An 18,590-nucleotide genomic window follows, 5' to 3' on the forward strand; every position below is an offset into this window, starting at 1 on the left:
ACATCAATCAAACCAATATCCTGTCACTAAAACATAGAGAAGATATTGACGGGGTATAAGAGACTCCTTACCATCCCACAATCTCTAGTTTCAGCCTCATCTTTCTTCCTTATGAGAGAGAAAACACTTTCTAAGATGGCCCAGGGTCATATATATGTATGCAAATTCTGTGTTATGAGTGGAAGACACATAAAAGTCTCCTAGTGTCTTTACCATGTTTTTGAGAAAACAATGTCTGAGCATCAGTCCACAGCAACCATGAATTTAGAGGAAGCTAGCAGATCCCGCAATGCAATAAAACTCAACGATGCCGCAACAGAACCGAGAGCCACTTTGGAGAAACCAGACTTTAAAAAAGCATTTGAAGCAATATAGCCTTTACCGATTTTCTGCCTGTCAAAACCTCATTTAAGTTTTGATAGCTCTTTTACCAGTTCATATTGTAGCACTCTGAACCAATACTGCTGTCAGTACATATCGTCTCCAGTACATCATTCAAACTTTCCATTCTCACATTAGAGATCCTGATTTCTGCAGACGCTGTCTCTCGATATCACAAACATACAAAGTCTGCCGATTCTCCTGTTCTCACCCTGCCATTGTTGTATCTGCACATGTTGTGAATATCCCCCCTCTTGCATACACATATGTGCACAACTGGGAAATGTAATAGTAGAAATAAATGGCCAAGGCAGGATAAGTTACTACTTGCTATGGAATAGGAAGACCAATTTATATGGGTATCCTACAGCGCTTGTTGTAACCTCTCCCCCTCTGTCCAAAACAAACAAAGCAATCTATATTATGAGATCCTAACAGGTTTAGGATATCTTTAGTGGAAACATTTATAAACAGTAGTGATATGGTGACCTCTTGTGGTGACGTATGAGAACTGCATTTTTTTTGTTTTACTTTTCTGGAAACTTTATCTTTAGAACATAAAGGAAACATTTTGTAAACGATGTGTCTGTAGAATGAAAAGTATAAAAAAAAGTTTGCTAATTAACTTGCTGTACAGCGTTAGTGCAGTTGTTTTGCGTCATGATAAAATGGTTCCCGGGTGTTTAAATATAAATGATGATAAACTATTTCCTTCCTGAGTCTTGAAGTCCAAGATAAGCAGTTACATTTTCTACATTTTTATATTAGCTTGCTGGCACTGTTCTAAGCTGTGACATTAAGACATTCACTACAAGGTAGGTGTCTTTTATCATTAAATTGTGATAGAGAAGTAGTTTAATGCATTTTATTACTAATAAATGAATACTGTTTTTAAAAAATCATCCTCTTTCTTGTGACAATGGCTCTGTTTTTTTCTTTGTATTTCTTGTAGAGCAGCACACTGCAGTGTCCCCAGGGTTGTAGTATACATTAACCATAGTGTTACCCTGGTTCGCCATGTTTATTAATATGCTATACCATACCTCGCTATTCTTTACCTATGCTTTACTGTACATTCACTGTGTTTTATTACACTTTGTAATGCTTTTGCTACAGGAAACTTTTTTTTAAGGCTCATTCCATCAGGGCCAGTGTTACATTCACATAACTCTTTGTAATGATGCTTAACCCTCACTAAAACAAATGTCTCTGTATAGTTTTTATTATTATAAATTATGTATTTCATTATTTTACTGTGCTGTGGGTACTTTTGCCAGGAACCTTCCTATAATTATTTATCCAGGGGAACACATTGAGAGTTATTGCATTAATTAGTTCCCTCCTTTTTATTTCTGTGTTATCCTTTCAGTTTAAATTGAAAGTTTTATTAACTGTCAATTTGTCATCGTTTTGTTATTGTTTGGCAAATCCCTGGTGTATGATTAGGCCAATAAGCGTGGTGTGTTAAGCTATGCCCTGGAGCTGAAAGAATACCTCGTAACCACTGGATTAAAATGGCTTGATTTTTTTTGCGGACGTGTGTTAATGTGTGTGAGCTGCTCTGTGACGTGTGTTAATGTGTGTGAGCTGCTCTGTGACGTGTGTTAATGTGTGTGAGCTGCTCTGTGACGTGTGTTAATGTGTGTGAGCTGCTCTGTGATGTTTACCCAGTTTGAATATAAAAACCTTACTTGATTTATTTATTTATTTACTTTCTTCAAAACAGTGACTTCTCTGCTCAATAACAAGCAAAAACAAGAATGAACCTGGTGATACTTGCTACTCTCCTAATCTGCTGCGTTCCTGATGCCAAGCCCTGCCCAGCGTCCTGCAACTGCAGCCTGCTGGGACACAAGGGCTTGCAGGTTGACTGCAGCTCCCGGTGGCTGAAGGAGGTGCCAACCCTGCCCGACAACACGGTCTTACTTTACCTACAGAAAAACATGCTGGCGGGCATTGAGGCCGGTAGATTCGACAGACTACACCGCCTGCAGCGCCTGGACCTGTCCCAGAACCCCTTGAGCTGCGACTGCGGCATCGTGTACCTCAAACATTGGTTGGACGACAATGCCAACGTGTCGGTGACGGGGGCCACCTGCAAAGGCCCAGCTAGCCCAGAGACACCGACCATTATAACCCAGCTTAGCGGCAACGAGTTTGCGGGCTGCAGCAGCACCAATCCGATCGACTGCTGGGGTCTCCTCAAAATAGTTCTGATCATGTTGGGTGTTTTTGTCCTGCTGGTACTCATTCCTGCGGCTTATTTGTATTGGATTTCAAAACGATTAGCTTGTTGTGTTGCGATGACAATGGACACTGTACTTTATAGAAGAACTACAGTGAGGAGGCTAAAATCCCAATAAAAAGCAAACACGTAGGGCATGTTCTATAAAAACACACACAATAACCAGGCACGTTTCCATTGTATAGCGGAGATCCTATGTATAACGTTTGGCACTTCTACTGAATAAACAGCATCACATGACCTTTGTTTTTGCTTTTGTTCTATTGCGGCTATGTACCCTTTTTCAGGGATATCAACACGCTCAAGCTTGGACCGGTGTGTTGTATATCAATTGCAAGAGATTCGAGTGTCCAAAGGTCCAGCTGTTTGAAAATTAAAAATCACTGGCGGTACAAATCATTTTAGGTGGCCAAAGTTGCTTTTGCACACTCATCTTTACCATGTATTAAATAAAGTAAAGCAGCTTAGAGCACCTTGTGTACCAATGACATGAAAAAAAAATTCAGAGTGCAAGTGAGGCTCTTTAAAAAAGGTATGGAAAAGGAACCACTAGTTAGACCAACTCAATGGACCTTCGTACAGCGTTACAATACTGGATGATACTTTGTGAACATTTATGAATACTGGCATTTTGGATTGTTTAGGGAATACAAGGTTTTAAAAAAATATGTATTTGATTAGCAATGTCATTACACTATTTAAAGCCTAGCATGAATCTATGGAAAATCCCACAGCATAGCAAATATAGAAAGTAGCCAGATAGTCTACTATACAGCACAGCTTCAGCCGGGAGTGGCTGGTTCTTTCCGCTACTGCAGTTCATTACTCGAGGGGTCCTTATCTCTTTAGAACACAAGGGGCTTTCTTTGGTCACATGATCCAGTGTGGTTTCGCCAAGGCCAATTGTGAGTCTGGGCGCTCTTGTGGTACAAATGATTAGCATGTTTCGGCGATAAACTGAAGAATCCGTCAAAAAAAAAGTCACATTAACACAAGTCAGCAAGCCGTCACACCAAAGCCATCACATAGGCAGCTTGCAAGATGTTTTTTTTCAAATGTCTGTGGAGGAGCTAACCGCAGAGGTCTCTAGCAGTTTAAATAAGGACAGGCTGGCAGGCATAGTATCGCCGTCAGTGATGCAGGGATTCAAAACAGTTCAGACAGCTTGAAACAAAAGGTAGGTGTTCATTGTTGCTCTATAAAGCAGAGAAGCCATTTGCATTTAGATGCATATTATAAAGCTTATGGTGTGGTACTGCAAGACAGTTTTATAAACTTGATAAATTGCATAGTTGCCGTAGCTTTCCTTACTGTATGTATTGTTTCAGTTTATACAGTCATTTTACTGTACTTTTAAAAGGTGCATATTGGAATGTTTTGGGGATCTTACCAAATTATTTAAAACAACATTGGGTACTTAAGAACTGTTTTGATGAAATAGGTTTTGGTAGGAATTATAAAAACAAACATTCTTGGTAGTTTTAAGGAGGCTTTGGAATCTTTTTTTATAAAAAAAAAAAAGCCACTGCCCATAGAGAATGTTTACTCCTTCTAAAAAAGTTTCAGTACTAGGGCCCAGTGTCATTGTATATAGCAGATTGGCCTTTAGCTAAATACAAAATCTAAAACTACCATTTAAGCTGTTGCGAGACAAGACAAGAAAATGCGAACAGTCAACAGACAATGTTATTATAATATTACCATGATATAATTATGAATCATTAACTTGGCACTATCACAAGACCTCTAGTATAACTTCAGTGAATTATCCTCTGAAGAGCAGTTATGACAAGCCCAGACTTCTCTCATTAAACAGCTGTAAAACCATTCCTGATCTCTCTACTATAATGTATTACTGTCATTTTGAATGATTAAATGGAGCCTCTCTGTTCTTTGCAGCATGTTGGCTTGCCCAGGTTTAGCCCTGCTCCTTTTCCTCAGTCCTTCCAACGCACAGCCATGTCCTGTCGTTTGCAAGTGCACCTCTTTCGGCTCTTATGGATATGAAGTGAACTGTAGCTCCACGGGTCTTACTGTGGTGCCAATGCTACCTCCTCATACCACCGAACTTTACCTGCAAAATAACCTGCTCACAACAGTGCCTCACGGGAGACTGGACAAGCTTCAGCACCTCAACAATGTCAACATGTCCAACAACACCTGGGACTGCGGGTGCGACATCATCTACCTAAAGACCTGGTTAGAGGACCAGGAAGCCATCTCTCTTGCAGACGTCAAGTGCTTCACCCCAGCTTCCCTTGCAGGGAAACCCCTGTCCCAAATCACAGGCCACGACTTAGCCCAATGCACTCAAATCACGAAATGCCCTGACTTTGTTTACAACGATATACTTCTATTGCTTTCACTTTGCATTCTCATTATCCTTCTCGCATGGAGCCTTAAAACTACAAGGACAACCACTTTTATCTATGACTTCAATGCTAGGCATGCAGACATGGAACTTCAGTCATTAAAATCCACGAAGCCCAAGCACAGGTGGAAGAGATCTGATGCCCTTTCCAAGGAATTATTGGAGGAGGATGAAACGGAGACACCTTTAACAACGGATAACATGGAAATCCTGAATCCAATATTGCACATCTTGCAAACCAAGCACAACATAAAACTTAAAGCTACATGACATGAAATGAGCAAGACAAATTAAAATGTATTATTTTGGAAGGTCAAAAAAGCCGAATTAAAAGATTTTTATGAACTAATCAATCAGTGAAGGAAGACACTGAGGAATGCTGTTGCCATGCAGTGCTTGCTCCCAGGTATTTAATGTTTTGATTTGTCCATTGGAACACCCAGTTAGAACTGTAAATCTTACATGTTTTTCTTTTGCCCCTCCCCCCTCAAACTTTCGAAATGTTGTCCGTGTTGAATTCTGTATGTGGTAGTTCATGCATTTCTGATGAAATAAACATTAATCCTTCAGTGCTTTTGTGAAACACTTTACACAGCTCCCCTTCACAGAGACAGAGCACAAGTCGAAAGTGGGCAAATTCATTTGTGTGACTCCTCTTCCTTTCTGTAGTTCAGGATAAATAAATCTTTAAATCATACCGTCACGAACGCGAGTCGTATCATGTCAGCACCCTAACGTTTCAGTGTTGTTAACATACGGTACCTTGAGGGAGTATCCGTTTAAAAAAAAAAAAATACCAAGCTGCTGTGGAAAAACACCTCTACCACAAAGTGCTGGTAACATTCTTTATTTGTAAATAGAGGAAAACATATACACTTCACATTACTTTCTTTACATACTCAAAAAGGCTCATTCAATTCCTGTGCCATTTTCTGCAAGCCTTGCCAGACGCTCATGGTATTGATCCACCACAGCCATCAGTCTGTCATGCATCGCCTGTGTAGAAAGCCATGGTAAACCAACAGTCAGCCTTGCATCCAAATCAACTGTATATACTCTCTCACCAGTTTTATATTTACATTTAATATTAGACCAAATTAAATAAAGTACTGCTTTAAGTCAAATTAATAAATATATATAACAAATATTAGATCACAGTATGTGGTATAGCATGCAAGTATTTTGTGCCAGACACAGAGAAAGTATTTCCTTTAAATACATACTTGGGCTTTTTCTGTCTCAAGGGTGCAGGTCTCGGTTAAAAGTTGTATTGTTGCCCTAATTTGCTGAGTTTCACAATCAATCTGTTTCATGTGCTTCAGGATATCCTCTCTTTTCTCCTGAACCTGGTTACACTCACTAATGCAGACAGAGATCAAACAGAATGCCTGGATCAGCACAACCTAGTGCACTACCCATGTTAGAGAAAGAATTCCTGTAATGTGTTCTTTAGGATTTCTGCCTAGACCACTATTTCACCCGCTTACCAACTAATCCAACAAACAATCGTTTCTGAAAATACACCACAAGGAAACTGTGGAGAAATAAATTCACGTTTTACAGTGTCCATGTTTGAAGCATTGTGCATGGAAGCCTATGCAACACATATGTTCAGTCTTGTCAAAAGTCATTTCAGCTGGAAATGTTGGTAAGCATGGCAAAGAATGAACTAAGCAGAAAATAAATCATGCAGAATACACAGCAGAATTTTGAAGTTAAAGACAACTTCATATACAATATTCAGACTTTTTTCCAAACCTGAAGACTGTTTGAACTTGTTGATCCTTCACTTCTTGCTTCTTCTGCCTTCTGATCTGCAGCTTGGTCTTTTTGTCCATCTTCATGCCCACAGCTCGTTTGTACTGAGTCTCGTCGGTGCTCATATTCTTCAGATCCTTCCTCTGTCTCTCAATGCCATCAGTCAGATCATGGATCTATATGCGGGAAAAAAAGCACTTTTTTTTTTTTTTTTTGTACTCTCAGCGGTCAGAACTTCATGTTTTTAAACACTGATCTTCACTCACCTCGGATTGCAAGACGTTCATTTTCTCCACTAAACCTTGTAAATCTTCCAAAAGTTTGTAAAAAGACTCAAATGTTCCATGACACAGGCTTGAAGTTTGGTTTTTGTTTTGAAGTTCCACCAATACCACATTTTTATTATCCTGTTTAAATTAAAATAATTTAAAAAAACAGTACGCAAGCTATGATATCACTCATCTCTGTATATTAATGGATTTTTGCAACATTTGGTATTAAGAAATACTAAAAGAAACTAAAACTGAATGACAAATGTTTTGACCAGAAGTCTTAGTCAGTGTCTTTGAAAAAGACTTCTAGTCAAAATGTTTGTCATTGAATTTTAGTTTGAGTATTTCTGAATTCAATATTAGAGTGTTTATGGATGATATTTAGTATTAAAAAAAACACACACACAACCCTTAAATAATTGCAGTGGTAAATACAAAACGAAAGGTAAATCACTGAAAATATGCTGGACACGACCTCAAAGCAGAATACTTCTAAATCAGTTCTTACAATAGACTGCTTGATCTTCTTCACAGTCTCCTTCAGCTTTTCCTTCTCATTCCTGAGCTCTTCCGGGGATTCCACAATCAGAGATTCCAGTTTAATATGATCTTCCTTCAAAGTAGCCAAATCTACTTTTTTCTTGCTCTGTTAAGGAATGGAAAGAATAACTAAAAAGTTACATTTAAAAAAAAAAAATCCAGCTAGCAGTAGCACAAGGCATGCCTAAATTGTCTGCTTTCTACATAGAATGAACAGATATAATCAAAACAGATCAACTCAAAAGACGACATTACCGGTAGATTGACACACAACAGAGTCTATTTTTTTCTCAATACACAGAGAATGCACGATGAATTACTAAACAATTCTTACCAACATTTGGGTCACCTCTGAATGTTCACATTTCCGCTGTGCAATCTGTTCATTGACAGCACTCTATTTCCAGAATAAAAGAATACATTGTTATTGTCACTAGAGCCATACTACTATAAGAATGCCTGCAATTTCATTTAAATACAGCAATGGAAAACCTAAATCAATACATAAAACAATCACCCAGGTATTTGTCAGTCTGATCCAAATCTTCTACAGTCCTACATGTCTATTTTCGCAAGGACACCACATACACTTCACATTAGGAACAATATACAGTACATACAGCAGTTGCAGACAACTCTGTGTCACTGCGCTTAGTTGCCTCTCTCCCTGTTACAGGTCTGCTCATTTCTTTTGATGCACTTGCAGGTTGACAGATAGAATCTGCTTGGACACTCACCACCCTCTGAGATTCTTGACTCATTGCATTCTGAAGATCTAAAATTTCTGAAGACAACTTATTGAACTCTGCTTGCTGCTCTGGTGGAATGGTCCTAGAACACAGAGTATAACTACATGTATTCTCAACATAAGCAAAATGACAACTTCATTGACCTAAACAGTCCAAACCCAGGACCCATACGTCAGTGGTCACCAGATGTTGAGGAATGTCTAGATCACATTTCATTGTAATTGGAGGATCGATATGATAGAATGAAAAGGGGGAAAGCAGCATGCAGTTATGCTATTCAGTTTGAGCTTTCGGGGGGGTAAGTTAAAAGAACTAAAATACAAAATGAATTGTGATTTGTTTTTATTTAGTCACCAACCACCATCTGAAGTAGCAATTCAAGTAAGTAACAACATTAGCTGCCTGAATTTATCCATGGGAGGCTACTGGGAGGCTTCCCTACATAACTTTAATCATTCTCCAAACCTAATTTGAATAAAAATGAAATCTCTCGGAAACTGTACTGAGCAACATGAAAGTTAAGCGACCCTCTGCTCACTCTCAATCTAAAACCGAGCCCCAGGATATCCGGTATTACCAAATTCCATGCTAAAAGGAGTCGTGTTAAATTCAAAAACATTTTTTCATGCTTAATACAGAACTACAAAAAGGCAAGAGCATTACATATGTGAGTCTGACAATCTTCAATTCTGCTTCCTTTATTCCTTTCACAATATACTGCGACTCTTCCCCAGCAGATTTCTGAAATTGCCCAAATTAAGAGTCAGAATGTCACTGTGTTCTGGGACGCTGTTCTACAACACCTTTAAAAGCAGAATATATTGTGCTTTCAGCCGTGTGTCTGCCACAAATTACCAACACTTTGAACATAAAGAGAGCTAAAGTAACGTTTCTCAATGTCTTCAAACTCTTTTGATGAAGTATTTGGCTTGTTTTATGTGATTCTCTCTTAGAACCACCCCCAAGACTTTCTGTTTGCCCAAACCACTATACAATCAGTTAGCTGCACTTACATAACGCTGCAAGTGCTCCAAGTAAATTTCCCGGCAAAAGTTTCTAAATTTCAGGAAATTTATGATGCCACTCAAAATAAAGATGGTCCTCTTTGCTTCTACAGGGCAAAGTAGAACTTTTGTTAAAAGATACATTGAAATCAGCCAAAAGACATTTATATAAAAACTTAAGTAAACAAATTTCTAGATCAAAATATTGTTAATTTAGTGCACCTAAAAAAAAATTGGAAACAAAAACTGAATCACTGATTTTGCCACAGTCAATAGTGTTAAGACAATTCAGATTCAAAAAGGTCCTTAACACTAATTGCTTCTAACACAGTTATTTACACCGGTGTGGATAAAGAAGAACCAACCAAGTCAGTGACTGCTATCACACACTGACCAAAAACAACTTGCAATAAAGAGACGCAGGTTTTATATATATAAAAAAAAAACACACATCAGAAAACAGAGAGTAGCTTACTTGGATTGAGCAGGTCACTCATCTGAAAGTCATGAACCAAGCAAAGTGGCAGAAACTGACACCTTAAAATAGAAGAGTGTGCAGGGAGGGGTACATTTAAACATTCAAAGTACTTTGTAGTTGGGATTTAAAAGCCTTTTTGCAAATTCAATGTTTAAGATTGACATCTCAATTTACAATGAAAGCAAGTTTCATATATGTATTTATCTATTTATTAAAATTAGATCACAAATGCAATCACTGATTTCAGGAACTAGGAAAGACATTAAAAAAAAAAAAACTTATTAACCAGTCATGGGGTGTAAAAACAAATTGTAACACTTACATGCAAAGGCAGATGTTGCAAATAGGTAGAAAGCCTTCCAAAAGCACTGGGTACTGTATGTGTTCATTTACCGGCACCTGCAAGTTTAAAATTGAGAATAAAGGATTCACATTACAAGGGGAAATAATATCAGGCATTGCCACAAGTTATTAGGTTCTGATGGTTGGCAAGCTCTCTTCATCTCTCCAAGGCTTTAGTTCCATGCTGTTTTAATACAGTACTGGAGTGTTCAGATAACTTAAACCAAGTCCTTTGAAGAATGTTAATGGACAGCAGCATTAAATAAACCATTGGTTTTGCTAACTTTGGGTTTATTTTAATTTACACTTTACCAACTAAGATTGTTTCAGATTCAACAAAACTGACCAGGGCGCATTATTATTATTATTATTATTATTATTATTATTATTATTATTATTATTATTACACAACGTGACAATTGTCTAAATAAAATAATAATAATAATAATAATAATAATAATAATAATAATAATAATAATAATACAAAAATAAAAGTATTTTAAAAAATAAATACAAACCATGTGGTTGCTATCTGGCCTGAAACCAAACACAATTTGCGGTATTCTCATGTACAGTCTCCGAATTAAATCTGGCTGTAATAAAAAAAAAAAAAAAATGCACACTTAAACACATCTGATGCAATTCTGATGTAATAAACAAGTTATTTTTTAAGTGAGAAAGGTGAGCAGTGAATTAACCCGATTGTAACTGAATTCTATTGATATATATGTCGTCTGTACCGTGGACACACATTCATCTCAAACAATAGTAAAATCACGCTTGCTAGTTTGAGGTATACCTTAGGGTTTGGAACAATATCACTTTTGAGAATGTTCCTTGCGTCTGGCCCATCCAATACGTCATTCTGCAGGAAAGCTAGAATTTCATCAACTTTAAACTCAGGAAAAGTATTTATTTCCATTTCACTGTAGGGAGAGGGGGAGATGACATATTAATAAACCTTGTCGTTGGTTTCGTCTCCCCCGAATACATTATTAATGGTATGCTCCCTGGCAAAAACTATACATATAGACAAGAAACCACTCAGCCGCTTTTTAATAGAGACGCGTTGGTAACTTTTGTTTAATTGGTTCACTTTGGAACGAGTTTACATCAGAGCATCTCCTGCATACCTAGAATAAGTTTTTATAACAAGTTTGACAGTAATATCATTAGCAATAGATGTTCCTCCATAACATACAAGTACATTAATAATAATCTCAGCAAACCGCAAACCTAACCGGTACCTTTGTCTTCAGAATTCAGGTTCAATTGACCACAGCTGTAAAATAGTTTGAACGCTTTCCTGGACTCTGATTGGATGGCAAAGCGGTCATTAATTATTGGTCCCATTACTCTACTTAAGGTCTAATTTCTCACTTGAAAGGCATTGTGAATAACAAAAATCAACGGAAGAAAATAAATTCAAGTTTAATTCACTGTAATACTCACATTATATATTTGAAAAATAAACTACACTGACTACAAACCCGCTGAGTGTATTTCCCCTTTAGCCAAACTGTAGCGTGTCTGCCTTTAGTTTCAATGGGAAACAGCAGATGGGACAGATTATGAATGGGGGCATGTAAAAAAAAAAAAAAAAAAGAAAAAAAAAATACATAAAACCACCGCACAGTGCTAGTGCTTACATCTTGATTGCAGTTTGATTTAATGTTAGGTCTTAAAATACAGAATATTGTTTCTAAATGTTTAATTGCATTTTGTTCCCACTGCAGTTAATCATTGCTAAAGCAAACGTTATCAACTGACTCGTCTGCATTTTTCTGCTAGGAGAACGGAGGTCACAAAGTTTGTAAATGTATTTTTAATTTTTTTCTCAATGCCAGGAGAAAAACAAGTACTGCACAGTACTTTTGTAACTAAAGTTTCTGCAGTATAATATTTATTTTTAGAAAATTGACTTTTAGTAGCCTTGGCAGGGGGTCCCATTAGCTTTCAATAATAACCAGGAAATAAAACCTATCAGCGTAAGTGCTTTTTCACCTGGACAGATATCCTTGAACCACCTACTCATCAAGTTTTAAACCACAAAAAATGGAAACGCCCATTTTCTAAGCACAATAAGACCCTCCAGGGTCGGCAGTCCGGTATTGGTAGTGTTTTGTTTTTCAGCATGCAAACCTACATTTATATAGACACCATTAACTGACCATGGCAAATCTTCACAAAGTGAAAATATTAGAACGTTTATTTGCATTATGCAACTTTATTGAAAGTACTCTATATTTAGTTTACCCGTTCAAAAATACAGCGCCCAATGCTTTATACTTTGTTCTTTGAGGAAGATCCTTGTTTAACACTTTAACTTTACGGTCATTAGGGGTTATAAATGAAACCATACGTGTATATACTTAAATTACAAGACTCTACACAAAAGATTTATTCTGATGATTAACAGCTGACAAATCCAATCAAGAAGACCATAACTTTTATTAAAATACAAGCAGAAAGATGAACAATTTAAAATAATATTAAAAACTGGTGAAAGTATTGAAGAGACCATCACATCTTCCTTTCTATGCTCTTCTCTGCATGCCTTGCCAGACGCTCGTGGTATTGCTCCAGGACACCCATCAGACTGTCATAGAGCGCCTGTGGAGGGAAGTTACTGTGTTATACCAACACGGTTTCAATTGTAATGGAGGGGCGGGCAGAGGATGGCATCTCATCCTGCAATGGTGGCTTTGCTTTGTTTCTGATTCAAGTACCTAAAGAATCATCTTGATTTTGTAATGCTTTATACTAGAAATAAAATGATAAAAAATACATATGGCTAGGGCTAAAAATACGTTTTACTCTCCTATGTATCTGTGTACAACACTTCCGAGTAAACAGATTAATGAACAGGTTTTCAAACATTTTATTTGCATAGGTTTACTTACTGGTTCATTAAATGAATGCAGACCAACAAAGATTATACTTTGATCAAATGAGGAATAATGTGAAATCACAAGACAGTTATTTTAAAAAGCTACAAATCATCTTAATTATACAGTATACCTATAGCAACACCTTTTGAAAAAGTAAAAAAACATAATGCAAGTCTTTCATTTAAATAAATAAATAAATAAATACCAACCTGAGCTTTTGCAGTCTCATTTGAGCAGCATTCTGTTAGAAACTGCAGCTTTGCCTTGACCTGCTGATTTTCATCAATGACCTGTTTGATTTGCTTCAGGACATCCTCCCTTTTATCCTGAACCTGGTTACACTCACTACAGAAAAGAGACACAACAAAGTATGGCTCAATTGACTACCAACATTCACCATTGGTTTTAATCAAGTCTGATTTGGTTTTAAATGTTTCAAAAATGTTCTGCACAATTATAAAAAATAAAAAAGTGTATGGAAACACAGCAACAACTTAATTAGTTTCACCTGCTGTGCTGTTATGGCATAGCCACTACAGTCCCGACACTGCATTTATATGTATATCTCTTGCGTGCAAAGTTGCAGTTTGTCACTTAATAAAAACAAATATTTTACCCAAACATTATTTGAACTTGTTGATCCTTCACTTCTTGCTTCTTCTGCCTTCTGATCTGCAGCTTGGTCTTTTTGTCCATCTTCATGCCCACGGCTCGTTTGTACTGAGTCTCGTCGGTGCTCATATTCTTCAGATCCTTCCTCTGTCTCTCAACTACATCACTTATATTCCGAATCTATTTAGAAAGTTTTAAATAAAATGAATATCAATTATAATGAAACTAAACAGAAGAAATACATTAACTGCATCTTCATTAATAAAAAAATAAATAAAAAAATAAATAAAACACCCACCTCAGCTATTAAGCTGTTCATTTTCTCCATTCCACCTTGTAAATCCAGCTGTAGTTTGTAGAAAGACTGGAATTCTTCTTGGCACTTAATTGAACCCTGGATTTTATTTTGAAGTTCCACTAAATTCACATTGGTCTTTTCCTAAATAAGAAAAAAACCACATTAGAAATACTGCATTATAGCAGCTCAAGTATATTACAGTTCTGTGGCCAGTTGCATAAAATTTCCCTAGTTTTCCCCTTAAGTGTTACTTCAGTTTAAGGGCGCTGCAGAAAGCAGCTTAACACATTTAGATCAACGCTCTAGTTGAGGGAAAATGCATCCTTATGTTATAAACTGAATACTTTGGCCTGTGTTTCTCATCCTTGCTTTGTGATCGTTTTAGAAAGCAGTGCATCACACTGAACAGATGCTTGACATTCAAGACCATTCGCTAGAATTGTGACACTGCGCCTTATCAAAGAGGGAATAGTTCTTACAATAGTCTGCTTGATCTTCTTCACAGTCTCCTTCATCTTTTCCTTTTCATTCCTGAGCTCCTCTGGGGATTCCACAATCAGAGATTTTAGTCTAGCCTGATCTTCCTTCAAAGTAGCCCAATCCACTTTTTTATTGTTCTGTTATAAAATAAGTAATAAAACGAGAAGATTGTAAATGTCACAAAAACACTTCATACAGTAAAAGTATATAAAACAGTAAAGTTACAATACTTACCAGCTTTAAGGTTTTCTCTGCATGTTCACTTTTCAGCTGTGCAATCTCTTCATTGATTGAGTTCTATTAGGGGGACAAAAAGAGAACAAATGTTTCTTTTACTTGAAGAATGCATAAATTTAGTAACGTTAAAGTTGACAAAGCGTTCAGAACAATGCTCATCTTTCTCTGTAATTATACTAGTGTCCAATTCCATGTACAATCATATAAAATGACACTAGCAATTTAAGATAAAAGGTGAGAAAACTACTTTCCAGGTGTAAAATACATAACCCTCTTTTGGAAGCACTGGTGGTTTATTAACTGGAAAAAAGTTACTTTGACACTCACGACTGCCTGAGATTCTTGGCTCATTGCATGATGTAGGTCTGTAACTGCTGCTGACAACTCTTTGAACTCTGCTTGCTGTTGTGGTGGAATGGTTCTAAAACAGTATCAGGGAAAAAAAAGCTATATAGTTAGGATTGTATTTGCATTTTTATTACAATTACTTATTCCATGACTCAGAAGATTGAGCTTTTATAAAATCTAAAAGATTACAGTACCTCCTAATTCTGTAACACTTCCCCGATCTCCACCAATTTAGACAGAATCACTTACGTGAGTTTAGTAATCTTCAGTTCAGCCTCGTTTATTCCTTTTGCTATGCTCTGCGACTTCTCTACAGCAGATTTCTAAACGAAAAAAAAGAAATATAACCACAGTATAACTTAAAATGAACATGTCAAAGAATGAAAGCTTTTCATGAAATGTCTAGCTTATTATTTTGTATTAATTAGGCCTACATCATTAATAAGAGCAACTGTGTTTAACTGGTCAAATTCCAAGCATTAGATTTCCACAAACGTAACAGTAGCCAGGTGCCTGCTTCTGTTTTCAAGTGCTGTGTATGAGCACCAAAATAATACTTGACCACCCAAACACTCTGCATTTAAATATATCCCTAGCCATGTTGGGAGCCCATGTTACACTTACATAACCCTGTAGATGGTCCAAGTATATTTCACGACGTAAGTTTCTGAAGTGAAGGAAATTCATGATGCCACACAAAATAAAGATGGTCCTTTTTGCTTCTGTAGGATAAAAGGATTGATTTAAACAAAAGTGTAAAATAAATTGCTTTTCAAATTGCCATTTAAATTTGTAACATAAAATAAATAAACCATCAAGAACAATCCTTTTACTACCCTGACTGGTTTCAGATTACAATCATGTTAAATTTAATTTAGTTGTCATGTCAACCAAAGTAATTTTCCTTTTGACTAAAGCCAAATTTGAACCGAAGAGGCCAGAAGTCAAATACACTATCCTAATGCACCACCTCACCTCTGCAAGGATCGCCAATAAAATAAAAGGTCAAACAGAAGCAGAACACACGTTAGCGTTTAACTTACTTGGATTGAGAAGATCATTCATTTGAAAGTCATACACATGGCACATTGGCAGGAACTGACACCTAAAAATAAGAGAGTGCATTAGCCTTAAGGTACAAAGAGGGACGTGGAGCCCCACAGACTCCAAAAGGATACATTTATTTAATCCAATTCCACACATGCCTTTGTTTCCTTGTATTGGCTATCAATACTTTTGAACATTCAACCCTATACAGTGTTAAAAAAATAATAATACTTTTAAGCTGTCTATGAAGCAAAGTGTAATATTATAATACTTACATGCGAAGGTAGATGCTGGCGATGGGTAAAATGCCTTCGTAAATTAAGGGGTGCTGGATATTCTCATTTACTGGCATCTGTTTGTTTTAAATTGAGAAAAATAGGTTACTGGATGATCCACACAACAAGAAGAGATACCAGGGTAGGATAGTCCATTGGAAAGAGTCCCATGTACAGGATTGACAACTTTTATATTTAGATCTACTGACTCTGCTTTTTATTAAAATAATAATTAGCGGTAGTTTAAAAGTTACATTTTACAAAATACAAATCGAACAATTGAATTACATACTTATGGCACCTCCCCTGTTAATAATCTGCATCCAAATATCCGTATAGAAAATACTAACCATGTAGTGGCAATCTGGCCTGAATCCAAACACAAGCTGTAGAATTCTCATGTACAGTCTCTGTATAGAATCAGGCTGTAAAATAAAAATGAAAGTGAAAAACAAGCCAACATAGCTGTGCAAAAAAAAACTTAACCGTGGTCATGCATACCGCACCATCATTCACCAAGTTTGAACTGTGTCATAGTATTAACTTTTGTGTCACCAGTTGAGATGCTAGAAGTTCAACTTACAAAAAAACCTCCTCAGCACCTGTATGAAGCCCTTGTTCAAGGACCCCATCCTAGAAAGTACAAATGTTAGTATCCAACTCCTGCAGTATTACACTTCCAGATATACACCGCAAACTTTCTACAGCTCAGCTGTGGCCAAAGATTTTGCATCAACCTATAGAACTCACAAATGCTGCTTCATAAAGTTCAATGAAACCTATTGAAAGAAATCTGCTGAATGGTGTGTTACCGGTATGTTAACATATTGAACAACTGAAATTGAGAGAAAGTGACATTTCAAAATCTAACACGAAATACTGTACTACTATTATGGCTTGTGGTAGACTTGTTTTTTTAAAATGGTCTCACTCCCAAAATTCTAGGTGATGCAAAACTCTTGGCCATAGCTATATAACGCAGACAAAATTAATTCAGCCAGAAAGAAAACAACCGTGCAGTACTGTATACCTTTGGGGTTGGGACAATGTCACTTTTGGTAAAGTTCCTTGCCTCTGGCCCAGCTAAGACATCACTCCGAAGAAAGGCCAAAATTTCTTCCACTTTATAAACAGGAAAGGTAAGATTTTCCTCCATTGTTCTGTACAAATAAGAAAGTACATGTGATCAGATAAATCTACATCTGACTTGCCTAAAAATAAAACAGGAATTATAACCAGTAATCAGAAATTAGGCGAGGAGTAAGTTAAGACCCTCAGCCGTGTTTGAACACAGTATTATTATTAACTTCAGCTCATGTCTAGTCTCAGCTGCGACTGTTAATGGCACAAGTGCATTTTATTTTCTTAGTCGATATAAACATAAACAAAACACTACAACGCCTTCGTACACTGCTCTAAACAGCACAGTAGCATCGGTTAACAACATAGCATTTGTAGTTGACTTGTTGATGCAGGTTCGAAAAGAAAAAAAAATCCAGGAGGCAGTCCAAAAAACAACGGTATTAATATTCACAAACTCTTTATAGTCACAGATATTATCGTCTTGGAAAACGGTATCGTAAATAAAACGTAATTGTAAGCATTGCTGTGTTTTTTTTTTTACAAGCTATGCAATACAAACCCGCCAAAGGATGTGTATAACTCAAACACGAATATCTAAATAAAGCACATATCATTTCGTGGTTTTAATGCATATTTTAAACGATAAAATCATTATGTGCTCAGAAAGTGTATATTGTAAACTTATTAATAAAACGTACGTGATTTAGTTCTGTCTGAACGTTGCAGTCCTCCAAATCCAAGCGTTATTATTTGATTTTGGCGCTTCCTCTCTCACTTCCGCTGTGTGTTCCACTATTAATGCTCCGCTGTAATGTTTTCGAGTTGCAGGCGAGTACCGTATAATCGCTCAAGTAGTCGCACACTCTTATGTAAATAGAGTGAGTTTGAATTAGCCTTGCTTTAAAATAAAACGAACAAATAAACCGAGGAGAAACAACCCGTAAAACTCATCCATGCTTATGACTAGTAATGTGGTTTATAATAATGTTACAATTTTTGTTTTTTTAGAACTGTTTATTTTTATTTTATATAAACCGATTTTTAAAATATCAGATTTGTAATCAAATTCTGTTTTAATTATCAAACAGCGCTACTTTACTTTAATTGGGACAGCAAATTATACAGTAGGAAAAAAATATATAAATTCGATCCTGTACATTTTTTGATTTTTGTTTGTAC

The 18,590-nt window shown here is 36.6% G+C and overlaps 3 protein-coding genes across 3 annotated transcripts; 2 read left to right on the top strand and 1 right to left on the bottom strand.

Moving 5' to 3' along the window:
* The first annotated feature begins 1,110 nt into the window (after positions 1–1,110).
* On the top strand, positions 1,111–3,466 carry LOC117411981 (platelet glycoprotein IX-like). The gene is made up of 2 exons (XM_034903574.2): positions 1,111–1,196; positions 2,108–3,466. Exon 2 carries the CDS (start codon positions 2,142–2,144, stop codon positions 2,742–2,744), a length of 603 nt encoding a protein of 200 aa, XP_034759465.2. The 5' UTR covers positions 1,111–1,196; positions 2,108–2,141; the 3' UTR covers positions 2,745–3,466.
* A 157-nt stretch (positions 3,467–3,623) lies between these two features.
* Positions 3,624–5,566, top strand: LOC117411980 (platelet glycoprotein IX-like). Its single transcript, XM_034019886.3, has 2 exons — positions 3,624–3,803; positions 4,526–5,566. The coding sequence occupies exon 2, from the start codon at positions 4,527–4,529 to the stop codon at positions 5,265–5,267; it is 741 nt and encodes a 246-aa protein (XP_033875777.3). The 5' UTR covers positions 3,624–3,803; position 4,526; the 3' UTR covers positions 5,268–5,566.
* Positions 5,567–5,815: 249 nt separating this feature from the next.
* Positions 5,816–18,547, bottom strand: LOC117411979 (kinetochore protein Nuf2-like). The gene is made up of 24 exons (XM_034019885.3): positions 18,110–18,547; positions 17,359–17,488; positions 16,679–16,753; positions 16,329–16,405; positions 16,050–16,111; positions 15,631–15,728; positions 15,256–15,329; positions 14,986–15,079; positions 14,656–14,718; positions 14,421–14,558; positions 13,942–14,082; positions 13,648–13,823; positions 13,241–13,376; positions 12,665–12,753; positions 10,940–11,066; positions 10,659–10,733; positions 10,121–10,197; positions 8,305–8,398; positions 7,902–7,964; positions 7,536–7,673; positions 7,022–7,162; positions 6,756–6,931; positions 6,221–6,356; positions 5,816–5,993 (listed from the first exon to the last, which is right to left on the bottom strand). Exons 2-24 carry the CDS (start codon positions 17,482–17,484, stop codon positions 5,907–5,909), a joined length of 2,463 nt encoding a protein of 820 aa, XP_033875776.3. The 5' UTR covers positions 17,485–17,488; positions 18,110–18,547; the 3' UTR covers positions 5,816–5,906.
* Between the last annotated feature and the right edge of the window lie 43 nt (positions 18,548–18,590).

The sequence above is a fragment of the Acipenser ruthenus genome, chromosome 16 (assembly GCF_902713425.1).
Source record: "Acipenser ruthenus chromosome 16, fAciRut3.2 maternal haplotype, whole genome shotgun sequence".
NCBI classification, from domain to species: Eukaryota; Metazoa; Chordata; class Actinopteri; order Acipenseriformes; family Acipenseridae; genus Acipenser; species Acipenser ruthenus.